Source organism: Toxotes jaculatrix, chromosome 18, assembly GCF_017976425.1.
Source record: "Toxotes jaculatrix isolate fToxJac2 chromosome 18, fToxJac2.pri, whole genome shotgun sequence".
NCBI classification, from domain to species: domain Eukaryota; kingdom Metazoa; phylum Chordata; class Actinopteri; family Toxotidae; genus Toxotes; species Toxotes jaculatrix.
The window spans coordinates 18588326-18604737 of record NC_054411.1 but is presented as its reverse complement, the minus strand read 5'-3'; the positions used below and the strand labels follow the sequence as shown (position 1 = coordinate 18604737).

The 16412-nt window shown below is 41.9% G+C and overlaps 1 protein-coding gene across 5 annotated transcripts in view; it reads left to right on the top strand.

Moving 5' to 3' along the window:
• Window positions 1-3175: 3175 nt before the first annotated feature.
• The window catches only part of caskin1 (CASK interacting protein 1), a 157013-nt gene continuing 143776 nt past the window's right edge, over window positions 3176-16412 (top strand). For all 5 annotated transcript variants that reach the window (XM_041062580.1, XM_041062581.1, XM_041062579.1 and 2 more), the window contains exon 1: window positions 3176-3969. In XM_041062580.1, the coding sequence (XP_040918514.1) occupies window positions 3876-3969 (94 nt within the window). In that variant the 5' untranslated portion in view covers window positions 3176-3875. The remainder of the gene's footprint in view (window positions 3970-16412) is intronic.

Below are 16412 nucleotides of genomic sequence, written 5' to 3'. Positions count from 1 at the left end.
AACTCAACCCTCTGGTGTTTCAAAACATAATTTCCAAAATATTGCAAGTCTTGTGTATTGAGTACTTTATTAGGAAACTGGATCTTTTGCTTTTGCTAATCTGCTTACCTACACGTTGTTATAACAACAACTAGTTGGACAGTCTATGCGTTGTTTTATTTTCTATTTCATTCACTGATTTCTATTTAAGTGGGCGCTAAATATTACCCTCTGTATATTCTCTCAGTGACTTCATTTTGACAAACTGAAGCAGACTGATAAGAACAAACACCAAAAGCATCCTCGAGAACTGTATGCTTTGTGACTATCCACTTGAGGGCAGTGTTTTCTTGTGGATGCTTCACACAACATCCTGACTTCAGTTCTTGATGAACAAAGTGACTTTCAGGTTTCAAATGAACATGGTTTTGATGTGTAAAAGTGTTTGCCTTACAAGATTTATGATATTTTCCCCTCTAACCACACATTAATCAAGACCAGCTGTTCTAAATTAGATCCTGAATTGCAGTCAGCATGGATTGAATTTAATTAAAAGACATGCTTTTCGCTTAAGATAGCAAGAAATCTCATCCAGTTAAGAGACTGTAATATTCAGGTCAAATACTTTCCCTGTACCAACACTACTACCATCCATTAAATATGCATCTGAGGAGTTCTTCTCCAGTTCTTCTTTTCTCATTTCCCCTCCATCTGCTCTCTAACATTCAAGCTGTCCTTGTCCCTTAAAGCTTTGCAGGTTCTAGTCTTTGCTTTAAGTCAACTTGTCCATGTCTTGTTTGTTTGTTAGTTTGACTGAGTGTGCGATGAAAGGGTGTGTCTGCAGGCATGTGCATGTGCACAAACTTCTTACTTCTGCAGAGAAAGCCCTGTACTGGCAAAGAATTTCACTCCCCCATCACCAATACAGAAGCGTTAACACACACACACACACACACACACACACACACACACACACACACACACACACACACACACACACACACACACACACACACACACACGCACACACATACACACAGAGAGAGAGAACAGAACTCTCTGATTATAACAGATATGGCTAAGAGGCTCATGAATCTACAGTTTCCTCCCTTGGACATATATTGAATCTCAAACCTAGTGTTCTTTTCTAACAGTACCAGAAGGAAGATAGATGGGGGATGGGAAAGAGCAGGTAAACTCTTTAAAATGAAGCATTTTCATATCAAGAGTTAGTGTTAACACAGCTCCAGGGTAAGTGAGTTGCTTTTGCATTAACAGAGACAGATTTATAAATACTCTCTCATACCATATGGGCTACTTTTTAGTGTTCTTACATAACTCACTGGATATGTGGAGGAGGCAGAGAGCAGCATCCAAGCACTGCATACTGCCCACACACACACACACACACACACACACACACACAATGGAGAGGAGAGTGGAATTAAAAATCTGGAGGAGGTTGGACAGAGAGAGAGAAGACATGTTATATGTTGTCATTTCCACTGATGTGTGCTCTTCTCTAATTGTGTTTATGACAAATGCAGGATAACATGTTCACAGAGAGATTGAATACTTGAAAAGGAATTGAATATTATAAAGATTTTGCGCGCTCAGATATGTCACATAAAAATGGATTTCAAAGGAATAGTTTGACATTTTAGGAAATATGCTCATTCACCTTTTTGCTGAAAGTTAGACGGAAAGAAAAATACCATCTGCACAGCAAATATGAAGCTATCACAAACAGACAGCTATCTTTACCTAGCATAAAGACTGGAGCTAGCTTGGCTATGCCCAAAGGTAATGCTACGGTATTCAAAAAACAGTAGAGCCACTCAGTGGGCCAACTCGATTCTACGCTGCTAAAGGTAACCACTTAATGAGAACCTAAAAATGACTGACCATCAAGGTAGTGAGTGAGTAAATGTCTGGGAATGAATGACAATGACAGGCATAGTGAAATCACACCATCTTGGTAGAATGGAAACAAAAGGAGTCTACAGCCATTTGGTGGCTCTGTGAGACTGTGGGCTGCTTAGGTACAAGTGCTTTAGCTGTTTGGAACGTCAGCATGGTTTAATAAGCTTAGGACAGTGCTGACATGCTGATGTTTAGCAGGCATAATGTTTTTCATTTTAGACTGATCAGTTAACATTTGATGATTATCACTAAACACAAAATTAAGTTGAGGCTGATGGGAAGATCCTTAGTTTTACAAGTATTTGGTCATAAACCTTTTGACCTGATGATGGGGCTAGATGCAAAGTGAAGGGATCACCAAACCAGTATTAATAGTGGTTTTTTCTACAGGGTTTTTTAACACATTTTTTTGCTGCCACTTCCGAAATTTTGTATTCACAATATCAGTCAAAAGAAACTTCACATTTCTTCGATAATTACCAGAGGAAGTAGAATGTGAATGCCTTTTAGCCACACTAGCAGCATGTTGTTCCACCAATGTGAAACTGAAATATCTCAACTACTGGATAGATTTGGTCCCCCAGAAGTTGTACCATAAGGACTTTGGTGTTACCCTGACCCCCCCCCCCCCCCCGCCCCCCCCCCCCCCCGCCGCCGCCGCCCCCCGCCCAGCACCATCATGATGCTGATATGAGTGGTTTTGAGTAAAATTTGTGAATAACTGGATGGACTGCCATGGCATTTGTTGCAGATATATATGCCCCTCTGATTTAATCTAACGCCAACATCATCTTATAAATTTCAATTTCACTGGATCAGGGAATTCCAGCTACACCCCTGCTCAGGCCTTTCAGGTGTGTCTTGTAGCCTGAAATCACTTGTCTCAGTTAACATACAATAATTGTACTGAATTACATCTAACTGACACCATTTGAGGGGGGTAATTAATCCTAATAAAACTATAACGAGGTAATGAGAAGAAGAGAGTTGAACACATTGTTTATTCACTTTCTCTGTGTCCTCCTCAGCGGCTGAATAAATCTCTGCAGCTTCTCTACAAAGCAAAGAGAGAGCGCCATAGAGACAGAGCCAGAGAGATGAAAAAGGAGGCGGGAGAGCACAGCGCTCCTGGTCCGCCCCCAAGTTGCAGCACGAGCCATTTAGCTGTACGAGCTGGGCCAGCTGTAGAGCGCGCGGGCGCGTGTACGTGCCCCCCTCGCTACCCCTGCCCCCCACGCGGAGAAAATCATTACCAAATACAGAGCTCGAGCGCACGCGGAGCGATGGCTGCAGCAGCAGCAGCAGGAGTGTTTACGACGCAGAGCACGAGAGCGGCACAACCTCGGGAGAAACGGACACCGCGCGCACCCGTTTTTTAAACGCACAATCATTTACGCGCAGCGTCTGCGAGTGAGCCCGCGAGGCTTCTTGGTACATCGGTCGCTTTGACGTCTCCAGTCCTCCGCGAGGATCCCGAACTGTCTTCCATTCGGTTAATCGTTGTTTTGGTGCGCAGCTGCAGGCGACACCGACCAGCCTCCAGCTCGGGTATCACAGACGAGGAGAGCGAGCAAACCGTGGAAACGAAACCATTCATCTCCACCGTCAAAATATCACGCACGCGACGCCAGCGCGCCGTTACTGGAATCTGGAACGGCCCAGTAGCCTCCGGTCCCATCCCTATCCAGTGGTGCTGCACTCAGCGGGGGATACCCGAGAGCATCCCTCCATCCCACCTAATCTATCCCTCCCTCTCTCTCTCTCTCTCTCTCTCTCTCTCTTTCAGCCTCTCTCACCCCATCATATGCTAGTGCTCTAGGGGGTCTCATCTAGTTCGGGGACCAGGGGGGAGGAGGAGGAGGAGGGAGGCTGTTCGTGGCCGCGATAGACGCACCCTCCGCGTGGTGAGGCTGGGCTGAAAAGCGCCGCTGTATCGGAGGATGCTGCGGGAGTAGAGCGGCTCAGAGCGGAAGATGGGGAAGGACCAGGAACTGCTGCAGGCGGTGAAGACCGAGGACCTGCTCACCGTGCAGAAGCTGCTGCAAAGGCCCCGGCCAGGGAAAGCAAGTAAGACATGACACTCTGTACTATTCAACCTAAAATACAATAGCAAAGCTACGATATTCTATTGAAGACCTACCCATTGATGGATGTGTGAGACCAATAGTTAGAAGGCTACCATTGTTGGCTGATGCTACTGTGAGGCCTGTGATGTTTTCTGTGTGTGTCTGTGTGTGTGTGCGTGTGTGTATGAGACTGAGAGAGAAATGTAGGGATGAAGACAGAGAGCGAGGAGGGGTTGTATGCATCAGGGTGTATCAGAGAAGATTAGTGATGTGACTGGAGACTGACAGCCCATCTTGAGACCCCTGTCTGAGTGCACTGCAGCAGAGAGAGAGAGAGAGAGAGATACGGGGAGGGAAAGAGAGCTGTGTTTTTGGAGGAGGGATCTGTGTGACCCTGTCTCTGAAGTGAGAGATGATCACAGTGGCCTTGTTATTGTTTAAGTTCAGCACTGCCTTCAATGGCAAACACATGCACGTACAAGGAAATGCATACATGGAGAAAAACCTCACTTCGGTTCTGTTCTGCTCTGTTCTATTCTATACTCCTGGTCTGTATTACCATTCTCTTCTAATTGTTTATTTTCTGCAGGCGATGTTGCACTACAACATCCAACAATGTTTTGCTTCCTCAGCCCACTCTAATGTGTGGGCAATACAGAGAGGAAGCCAGAGAGAGCTGCAGATAGATCATTCTGTAGAGGCTGGTAGCTGCCATACTGATACATCCACTGATATATCACTGGCTGATAGCTTAATCAAACTGCAGGAATTACACATTCTGCAGAAATAAACTGAAATATTAAAGTGAGTAGTTCAGTTGGAAAATGCATTTTAGAAAAACGTAATTGGTTTTTACAGCTAGATTGACTTCTGACTTGGTCTTAATTAGCTCCCCTCACAATCCAATTGCTAAAATTGTTCCAGTTAGACAGGTTTGCAGCATCTGACCTGGTGCTCACACTGGAAAGGCTCCAAACAGCAGGTGGGCCTCATTTGAATAAGAGGAGCTGGTGCTGATGACAAATAATGGTCCAGAATTGTGGCCGTCTCGCATGTGATGAGTTTATTCAGTTTTTACAGAGAACATTATCCTTATTCTCTTGTACTGTACATTTGAAAAAAAAAACTATATTGATATTTAACAGCATAAAACCTTTAAATTCCCCGCCTTTGAGCAGAGACCCTGTGCACCCACACCGGCGTTTCCAATTACTCTGGCTAATTAGACCTCTGTGACACTTCTGTATGGCCTTTTATTGAATCCTTTTTGGAACCATAAAGGATTCAATTCAGGCTCAAAAGTGGTGACCTGGTCTAGCTGAAATACTCAGTCTCTCTCCTGTGATTTTATTTTTCCAGAATACGGCTAAGGCTGGAAACATAACTAGTGAAATCACAGCAGAAGAACGAATAAATCATTTTGGATCTGTAGAAGAAAATGTTCTCATGAGGCAAACAAACTTATACTCAAGCTACCACTGCTAGTGTCTGTATTAAATTTCATATTTTATGACTAGGCGATCAATCACGCATTCTTCAATATATTTTTGAGTGAAATTGCTTATTGAATCTGAGTACAGTGCAGAAATCAGCTTTTGATCCCGACTTGGTTTGTACTAAGCTAACTTGTACATTGCTATGCCACAGATGGCAAAGCTCACTCTGCAGGACTCAGTGAAGTACAGGACGTGGTCTCAAAACAGTTTGTAGGAACCAGTGGGGTGCACTGTATGCCGGTAGGTGCTGAAACAGACTCTGCAGGGTACAGTGGAGCAGGGCACATACAGGAAACCCCTGGGATTAAACAGTCTGCAGACTGTCAGCTGCAAAATATAGGCATCCCTTTAACAAAAAAAGAGTTGGTAGAGTCCAGCACGTATAGGTAGCATCCAAAAATAGTGTCTGTGGAACTGAGTGGAGTACATTATGTACAAGAGCACATCACAAAACAGCCTTCAGGCTACAGTAAAATGCACTTCAGCTGGAAGCCCCTCTCAGACTACTGTTTACTACATCAAATACAGAGGACAGGTAAGCCCTCAAACACATTTTTATAGGCAACAGTCAGTGGCTGGCAGCACACGCAGTTGTGCACCAAATTAGATCCAATCCTCAGAGGATTGCAGTGCATACAGATGGAGACTAAAGCAATTTAAAGCAGATTCAGCAGGTGAAAGAGGCGATGGCTTGACAATACCTGCTTTTAATCAGCACAAAGAAGGTGCCCTTTGTTTATTGTAATCTATGGGTCATAATTGTTGAATACAGTATTACAGCTGAAATGGGAAAATCCCTTAAGGAATCATTAGTCTAGTCTAGGCAAAATAAAACCTCTGGGGTCTATTGCTAAGTCTTACAGAGGTGTTGATTCAACCTAATGGCAACTTCTTACTTCTTTGGTGTTGCTACAATGCATCATAACATAATGGCAGTGGTAGAAAGTACTTAAATACACTTACTTAAGTATTTAAATACAGTTTGGAGGTATTTTTACTTGAGTATTTACACTTAAGATGGCTGGTTATACATCTGTTCAGAAATATAATAGTGACACTTTATTACATGGGTCCATAATTTCTGAATCATTTCCTAAGAAGTTTGGTTAGTTATGTTTACAAGCAGTTGTTTATTTGCGGAGTAATGTCCTTGAAACAAGTGCCTCATTTAAATAAAACTTGCATTAAAAAACAATTGAACAGCTCATTGAATAAATGAAGAGTGAGACTATAGGTGAGGCTGGAGAGTGACAGTGTGTCGAAATTGTGGATTTAGTAATTGCAGGATGACTGTATTCCATTGTCAGGTATTCCTGTTGCTTTGTCCACTCCCCGGGAACTGCTCTGAGCATTGTGCATGCAGACAAGCTGGATAATCAATCATTCATTTGGCATTCAATGTCATAGGCCACCATCACTCCTCAGTAAACACGTAATCTCTCAGCATCATTGTCACATCATTGGCTGACTGGCACATTTTATGGCTCCATCTTGGGGTTTTCCCGGGCTATAACTACACCACCCAGCATAACTGAAGGTGTTTAAACACAGCGTCAAGGTCGATCTTTGCTCAGCTCTGTTGTTAGTGTCTCTCTCCCTGTCAGTCTGCTGCAAAGCCCCGCCTTTCCAACATTACACTGAATTTTATCATTTGTATAATCGACAGTTAATGCTACAGCAGAAATTGCTTTGTGAAACACAAACTGTGTAAGTTACCTAGTGAATTGTTTTTTTCTCTCAGTACCTGAAAAGCTGAATGTTTTGGGAGATTGCCTGCAAAGTGTCTGCAGGACACTGATATTACATGAGGCAGACTGAGGGCCACCCTTTCAGGGAAAGAAAAAAAGACCCAAACAAACAGGGTAGAAGGAGCAAGCAATAATGACAGAGCAGAGTGAGAGTCCCAGACAAACAGCAGGGGAGTCTAACGTTAGGCTGATGTTAACACAGACCTGTTTGTCATCTAGCATTAAACACAAAGCTCAAAGGACAGCTGTGTGTGTGTGTGTGTGTGTGTGTGTGTGTGTGTGTGTGTGTGTGTGTGTGTGTGTGTGTGTGTGTGCAGTTAGGAGAGAAATGTGTGGTTGTGGTTTGTGTTGGTAATGGATAGAAGCGTGGTTGAGTTGTGTGTGCACACAGAGGTGTGTGTGTGTGTGTGAAGGAGAAGGTAAAATTGGATTTGGTGTGTGTGTGCGTGTGTGTGTTTGTGTGTGACGGGTCTGGCAAAGGCTCTGCCCTGCTGCAACTCATTTACTCCTACTCAGGCCAGACACACAGTCTGCACATATTCACCTGCGTCACAGACACACACACACATACGCAGAGCTACAAACTCATGCAGACACATCTGGCACCATCTGGAGAGCCATCATCAGTTTGCTGTCACTGTCACTGCATATGGCACTAGACGAGGTCATGACTGTGTGTGTGTGTTTGTGTACATGTAGCAGACCTTGAGTGTGACCTGAGGCCTGTGTTTGTTAATGGGCTGTTTCAGTGTTTGTGTGCCAAGGCGGGTTGTGTAATCTGTATTGATGGTTGTTTATTGTGTGTCATTAAAGGGTGGGTGTGTGTGTGTTGAAGAAAGAGATGTGTGTGTGTGTGTTTGTTGCATCAGTGAAATGATTACAATTCAACTTCTGGCACTTTACCCCCTTTCTCCTACTGCCACGAGAGACTGACACATGCTTACATCGCTACATAACACTATCTGTCTCCTTCCTTTTCTGTCTTTGAAGCCAGGAGAGACGTTAATGCTCACAGACCATTCTAGATACCAACCCCCTGTCTCCCTCTCCTTCTCTTTCTCTGTCTCTGTCTGTCTGTCTCTCTCTCTCTCTCTCTCTCTCTCTCTCTCTCTCTCTCCCCCATCCTTCTGTGTTGAAGGCAGAGCAGAGGAGTAGAGCAGATGATTGCATCCACACCAGTGCACATTCACAAAGGAGCATGCAGGCAGGCAGAGAGGAAGCTTCGCATACTGTCAGCCAGAGTCTTCATACTGGTTAACTGTGCTCTGTCCGCAACTAAATGCTTCCGCAAGACAAATATGATGTGAACAAGCTTGTTTTTGCATTTTCTTTCTTTTGTTTTTGTTTTTTTCAGCTGGTGCACTTCTGCTAAACAGTGTTTTTTTTAATTGAAAGTACATGGGATTACAGGTGCCAGGATGCTTTTTGTGCTGCAGTGCTTTTATAAACTGAAACTGTAACAAGAATAATCATGTCCAGCTTTTTCAGGCTTTTGTTGCATTTAGAGGATTACATGTTTCCCTGATTCATTCTAACCCCCTGTTTTTTAAAACCTTTTCAAAACCAACTCAATAAATGTAAAAACAAAAGGGACCCATTTCACATCTTATAGTCATTTAATCCACTGTTGTCATAGAGATATCGATTATAGCCACTTTAGGGAAGTATCAGTACCACAATGCAAAAACACTCTGTTATGAATTAATGCATTAAAATTGTTACTCATGTAAAATTACTGGGTACTGTACTGGGTTTAATCTAGAATAATATGTAATATTTTTTAAGTTAATTCTAAGCTCATATTTGTTATTAAAAAAGTGAAGTACTACTAAGTACTACTGCTGAGTAGTAGTTAGTAAAGGATTTAGACAAATATAGCACAATAATAGTTTGAATCATTGTATTTTGCATATTTATTTTGGAATATATTTTATTTTTATTTTATTTTTTGTATTACTATTTTGGGTTATTGCAAGTGCTGATCGAGAAAAATAAAAGAAAACTAAAACTAAACTTATCAGGAAAAGCCATAGATACAGATAAGATGCACTGTGATTCAGAGTTGGTTTCATAGTTTCAAGTATAAAGATCTTTATGCTACTAGTTGGTCCTTTAGATGAGATAAGGTGTAAATGACATGATGAAAGTGTGTCTTAGGGGTGTTGCTGTCATATCATCAGTCCCTTGACAATATCATGTATAATGTGGGGGGTTGTCCCGGCGTGTTTTAACTGTTGACAGCAGCACAGCTACAGTTTTTATGGCAAAGAAAGCCATGACAGTATCATAGGTTCTGAGTTTTATCTTTAAAACTGAATTAGAAATGATAATGCTGTGAGGGAGGAGGATTGGCTGGCCGAGTTTGCAGCATTTTCCTCCAAAACATCATCACTCACTTCTCCTGCTGCTGCTGGCTGCCTCCATGATTGAATTACAGAACAGATGGGGGGGGGGGGGGGGGAGAAAGAGGTGGATGGATATTTTTGCTGTGAGGAAAACAGAGAATGGCGAGAGGAGTTAGGGCAGGAAAAGGAAGAGGGAAAAATATCTTTTAGTCAGAAAAATATCTTTTAGTCAGGGAGATATGTTTTTTGATGAGGGAGTGGGACAGATGGAGGAGGGGGGATGAAAGGCTGAAAATGATAAAAGAGGGAACAAGGTGATGAAATGGAGGGATAGCTGAACATTTCCATCTCACCTTTATTCTGATTGTCAACTGGTACACACACATCAAGCTTCTCTCTCTCTCACACATGAACACACACACACATGGACACACACAGACACATACTTACTCATCTGCACAATGCATTGCACCAAAAATAACATCCACATAGTTTAATGGGTCAGTGGCAAGTTCAAGGAGAAGAAGAGATGAGGAAGGAAAACGCTTAGATATGGGAGAAGGAAAGGTAAGGAAAAGAAAGTGAAGAAAAGAAAGAAAAGGAAAGGAAAGTAAGTAGGAAAGACAGAAAAGTGAAAGAGAAAAGAAAGAGAAAGGAAACCAAGGAACAGAAAGAACAAGAAAGGGAAGGACAAACCAGAAAAGGACAGGAAAGAAAAGAAAAGGAAGTGAAAGAGCAAGAGAGGAAAGGTAAGAATGGAATGGTAAGAACGAGAAAACAAGATTGTAAAGAAAGCAATGGACAGAAATGGAAGGAAAGAAAGGGAAGTAAAACTAAGTGTAATTGTTAGTAAAATACAGGAAAGAAAGAAAGAAGGAAAAGAAACAGAAAGGAAGGACAGGAGAGAAAATGAAACAAAAGGAAAGACTATGACAGGAAAGGAAAGAAGGGAAAGGGAAGCATTAAGAGGAGGAGTGGTTAGCAAAAGAGGGAGAAAGCAAAGGAAAGGAAGGGGAAATGCAGATGGAGGGTGGAGGTGACAATAAGGAGAGAAGACCAGCCAGACAAAGGTGGGACAGAAATAGAAAAAGAAGTGCGTGAAGTGTGATATGACAGTTGATGGTGGATGCCAGGACACCTATTCTATTCTATTCTATTCTATTCTATTCTATTCTATTCTGTACAATTCAGTTCTGTTCTATTGTAGCCACAGTGCAGATTAACAGCATGAGGTGGGAAGGGGAGCGAGTGGTTTAGTCTGGATATAAAGAGCACCCACAAAATGAGAAGGGCAGCGGGGTGGGACCACCCATGCTCAATCAGCACCGATTACAGAGGTGGCATTAACCACCTACTGCACTGGCTTATACACACACACACACACACAGTCTCCCCCACCATCATAGGACTGGTACAGAGAGGTACAGACTGTTGGAATTATCTCTGTGTGTGTGTGTGTGTGTGTGTGTGTGTGTGTGTGTGTGTGTGTGTGTGTGTGTGTGTGTGTGTGTGTGTGTGTTATAATTGTTAAAGTGGAACTTAAGCATTGTAGACAGAAGACAAAAGCTGTCATGCTCACACACACACACACACACACACGCAAAATCCTCTGCAAACATAAGACCTGAATCTCAAAGGTATGAGAGAGAGAAAAAGAAAAACAGCAGATAGCTGAGCTGTGTCATTTGAGAATTTTTATGTAACTAATACAGTAGCTGTATGCATGTGTAGGTGTGTGTTAGCTTGCAAAGGTGTGTCTGTATATGTGTGTGTGTCTCCTCAAGAGCTGCTGCAGAGTGCGACTGTGCCTCTACATCGCCTCGCAGGATTTTTCCACTCACGCCCTGAATTCATAACATTGAATGTATTCTTACTGCTTCAAATGAATGTTTGAGCAGCTAATAAAGGCAGGAAATTGTGCATTTTTTTCAGACTCAGCTCTTAAACTTAAACTAACACGGTCTGGACAAGGTTTCACTGTGTCCTACATGAGAATCTTTTAGAAACGTTCCGCTCTACACCGACAGTGAATACATTTAGCATCGCCTTGGGACTTTCTGAATGAATGCTGGTGCTCTTGCTATGCGAGTGGCCACTAAAAACAGGGCTGTGACAGAGTTTGGGTGTGGGCTCACTGCTTGGGAAAATGTGTTGTACACTGACACACCCTTAGGGCTTTGATATGTGCAAGAATATTTGGCGGGTTAAAGTTGCTATGTAATATACAGTACTTCAGAGTGTTGTTTTTAAAGATGGAGTAAAATATGTTTACTGCTGCAGCACAGATCATCTAAACTTATCCCTGACTTCTTGAAATGTCAAACACCAGTGGATAAATAATTGGCTCCTTTCTCACGGTGCACATTTCAGTGCAGATTTCAACAATAGTGGCAGGTGTAACATTCAAAATTCTTTGTAGGCTAATTTTTTGAAACAGTGGGTCGTTAATTTCTGACAAAGGCGCACAACAACAGGCTGATTTCTAGCAGATGGCCGGCAGTTTTGCTGGTTAACATCAGTTGCAGCTAGCTAGGTAATTAAGCAAATGTTAATTCCTTAAGTTGAAAACTTTTTAATGTTTCCTGCTGATTTGTTTTAAAATGAGAACCTTGTAGAAAGGTCTTAAATATACACATATATGATATAGTGCAGCAAAAGCTGAATTCTTGTGACAAAATGTTAGCATATTAACCAGCTGATGATCCACCTGGAAGAAATTACCTTCGTTACCCTCCAAATATCTGTTTCAGACTTTCAGATTATCCTGTACGTGGGCTGAGTGGTCCCACCTCTTTGGCTCGACCTCTATAAAAGGTAGCTGTCCATTAGTGCTTCTGTATGTAGTAACATCACCATCTGGCGTAACAAAATATCAGCACAAACACAACTTCCATATCGTGTGTGTGTGTGCACCCTCATACAGGAGGCAGATATCATAGACCAGAAGAGACTGGCCAGCAGGACAGATGTTGAGTCTAGCCTGCCGTGTGTGTATGTGTGTGTGTGTCTCCATACATAGGCCAGTACATGTAAGATCCAGCGGCTTAACAGATGTTTGATGCTGGATTGCTGCCCACACAGCTGCAGATTTACAAAATATTTCATATAATGTACCTGACCTCTAATACATGCACTTACTGTTTATACTAAATATGTGTGTGTGTGTGTGATATTATGTGTGTACAAAAGTTGACATGCATGTGCAAATTCATCCAGATCCAGCTTTGACTTTACTTACTGAAGGCCATTTAATACTGCTCTGATCCAGATCTAATTCTTTTTTTCCCCTGCTTTGTCATTGTCTGTAAGCCCCTGTCTCTCTCTGCCTGCTTTGGTTGGATGCTTTCCATCTCATAAAAGTCAGCACTGTGAAATCGCTCTCTCCTGTATTTACCTTCTTCAGTTCCTTTCAAAAGAGGAAACTGAGTACCTGCGTCATGCACTGATAGTCACTGTAGAACTCAACCATGATGCATTAGCACTGCAGGATCTTACTAACAAGTCCTCTTTGGGGTGGAGCATCGTTGCAGCAGCCCGACAGCAGGTGTGTTAGCTACAGCTGGTGCCGCAGCAGGGAGCTTCTATGGTGAACACAGCTACTGAAGAAAGTGCAGTTTCATTTACTACAGTGGGAAAGGATTAGTTTTTTTATTTGACACTGACCTGATTAATTTAAATGTACACATATTGTAATGGCATCTGGTCAGTGCTTTGCAGGTTGAGTGGAAAGGAGCTTCACAAGGTTGTTGTGTACTTCTCAAGTAAAAATACACTCATATACTCATACACTCACACTTTATATTGCCAAAAAGTAGCTGAAGAGTAAATTTATAAAAATCTGTCCAGTTGTGTTGAGCAGCTATACTGAAGCATGTGAGGCTTTGGATGAATGAGATGATTGCAATTTCTCAGTTGAAGTCTAAAATATACTTTTATAAATGCAGATGAATTATTCCCAGTGGATATAGATTTCTGTAATAGTCTCACATAAAATTTCTGTGTACCTTTTTTTGTATTCACTTTAAAAAGCATAATTTTATGACTCAGCCCTTGAATATGTTGAATATTTTCAGTCTAAGTTCAAAAGGAAACTTGCTGGAAAGCAGTTTCCAAACTGAGGCAGTTCTGCAGCTGCTAGTGTTTTTCATTGTTTTTTTTTCTGCTAAAATATGAAAGTAAGATGAAAATAAATTAAACATTAGTTTGTGTAGAGGACAAAAGCACAGCACTACCAATTCCTCTGCCATGAACTTGGGTAGGTAGTCAGCATGGGATCATATCCTTGTCACTGCATCGCTGACTAACTCCGTAACTGTCTGGATCTGATATATAAATTATCACTTAATCACTTAATTGATTAGTTAATCAACTGAAAATTTATTTTTCAAATATTTTGATTATAGCTAATTGCTTTGTGTATATCATAATTTATTTGCTAAATCTATTTCCATCATTTTGCTTTTATCAATACACCAACTTCTGTGTCAACTGAGCGTAAAAACTGTGTAACATATTTTCACTAAGGTTTTTTAATGCACAAATTAACAATGGACATAGAAACAGGTGGATGGAAATCATCAGTCACTTTGGATCTTAGTGGATCCCACTCAGAGAAGATTTAACTCATTTGAGTTGCTTCTTTTGAAAATGCATGTTAACATTGTATCTTTACACTGGTTAAGGCTGTGTCATCACAACCTTAACCAGTATCATGAACGCTCATGAGAAGGTACATGAGCGTCCGCTGATAGTAGCTAACTGTGAAGTTGAAAGCAGGATATGAAGCTGGAGATTAAGGCCTCCACTTCACCTAACTCATAAATATTTCAGCCTTTCCTTGTGTTGTGTCTTTGTGTCTTGTGCTGTGAGGAAGCCTCTCCTGCTGATCCGGAGGCTGATATCTGGGTCAGATTTATTTTCCAGGAAGCTTGAACTCTTCTGAAATATGCGTATGGACTGATGGTTAGAAATGATCAGTGCACTTGTGACTGAAAGGCTTTCAGACCATCTGAACCCAATCCTCAGAGCAGCTGGGGAAAACCTGAGCATATTGACTGAGTTCGAAACCTCCAGCCTCCCTCATGAAAGAACAAAGGGAAGAAAGAAGGAAAGAAAGGAAAAGAAAGAAATCAGAATACATGGCTGATGTAAAGAGTGAAGAGAGAAAGGACAGTTGTATTCAGAGGGAATCTTGCTCTTGGTGTTTTTAGTGCGTCACACTTCTGTCTCTTTATACTGAAACATCTCTGTTTGTGAATTCACCACTGACCTCATGCTAACACATGTGATCCATCACACACACACACACACACACGCAGGCAGACAGAAAGACACACACAGCATAAACATACATGCGCACACAAACCAGATACACAAAACAAAACACATACATAAAAGGAGTGGACAACACAGCATAAAGAAAATACACACACAGACTCACACACACAGATATATACACTCTGGTCCTCACAAAGTACACACACACACACATTCTCTCTCACACAGTGATTAATCACTCTGTACTTATTCCAATCTCATCAAGTTCTGGGATTGATTTCTTCCACTGCATCCATTTAATTTTTTCACCGGCCCTCAAACCCCTTCTCTATCTATCTATCTATCTATCTATCTATCTATCTATCTATCTATCTATCTAAGAGTATTTTCTAGCATTTAGTGTTAGTAATCATGAGATTCATGGTTGTCGTTTTGAATGAAATTTATACTTATACTTACTTATTGTAGGGTTTATGACCAAATACCCAGGGGTTCGATTAATAAGTAAATAAACTGGATTGTCAGTTTCATACATAGCAGTGTGTACTGTTGAAAAAAAATCCATAATATCTGCCCTGTGTCCGTGCCAGTCGAGGTGTTGCTGTGTGCGTGTTCTGGGACTTTGGGACTTTCTTATTGACATATGTAACTGACATATGTAATCAACCCTCACCAACTGTCTCTTCTGCCTCCACCTCTCCACCCTCTGTTTGTCTCTGCCTGCCCAATGAATCAGTCTGGCTGGCAAGTGTGTTGCTGTCACAGAGCTGGTGAGGGTGATTAGTCATGTTGAACTGGGCCAGGATCTGGACATCCCGAGGTGACAACAGGAGAGAAGGAATTTCTGGAAGATTCTACCAAAGCAACAGCTGCCTCCTCATCCTCTTTTGTAGTGTATTTCAGTGGAAAGACAGGGTGGGGGAGAGAGGGAGGAAGGTTGAAAAAGGAGAGACCAGATTCTGACAAAATACACCTTTCATCCAGATGAGCCACGATGATGGTCCAACACCTGTCCTCCCTTTCTGCCCCAGAAAAAGGCATGTGTTTGTAGGTTATGAGTGCATGTGACTGCAGTTTAGTGTGTCTCATGGTTGGTTCCTGAACGTTTTAACATATGTGTACACGTGGGTGTTTTTGGTCTGACAACAGGTTTTGTACATTCATAGTGCCCAGAGGATGTGCTCCCTTAACTTTCCCTGTGTACTAGGGGGATTACAATGAAACTGGATGGATTGCTGTGAAATTTGGTACACACATTCATGGTCCCCAGAGAATGAATTCTGATCACTCTGGTGATCCTCTGACCCACCATCATCAGATCAGCTTTTTTTATTTGTCCACTATTCCTGGTTTATGATCAAAACTGATGACATTCACATTACCCTCAGCTGTAGTTTGTCTTAAGTTAAAATAAAATGTTAGCATGCTAACATGCTACACTAAGATAGTGAACATGGTTAACAGTATACCTGCTAGACATCAACATGCATTATCTCAAAAGTACCACAGTAGTACCACAGCCTCACAGAGCTGCTAGCATGGCTGCAGGCTCAGACTTCACTACACAGACTGCAGAAA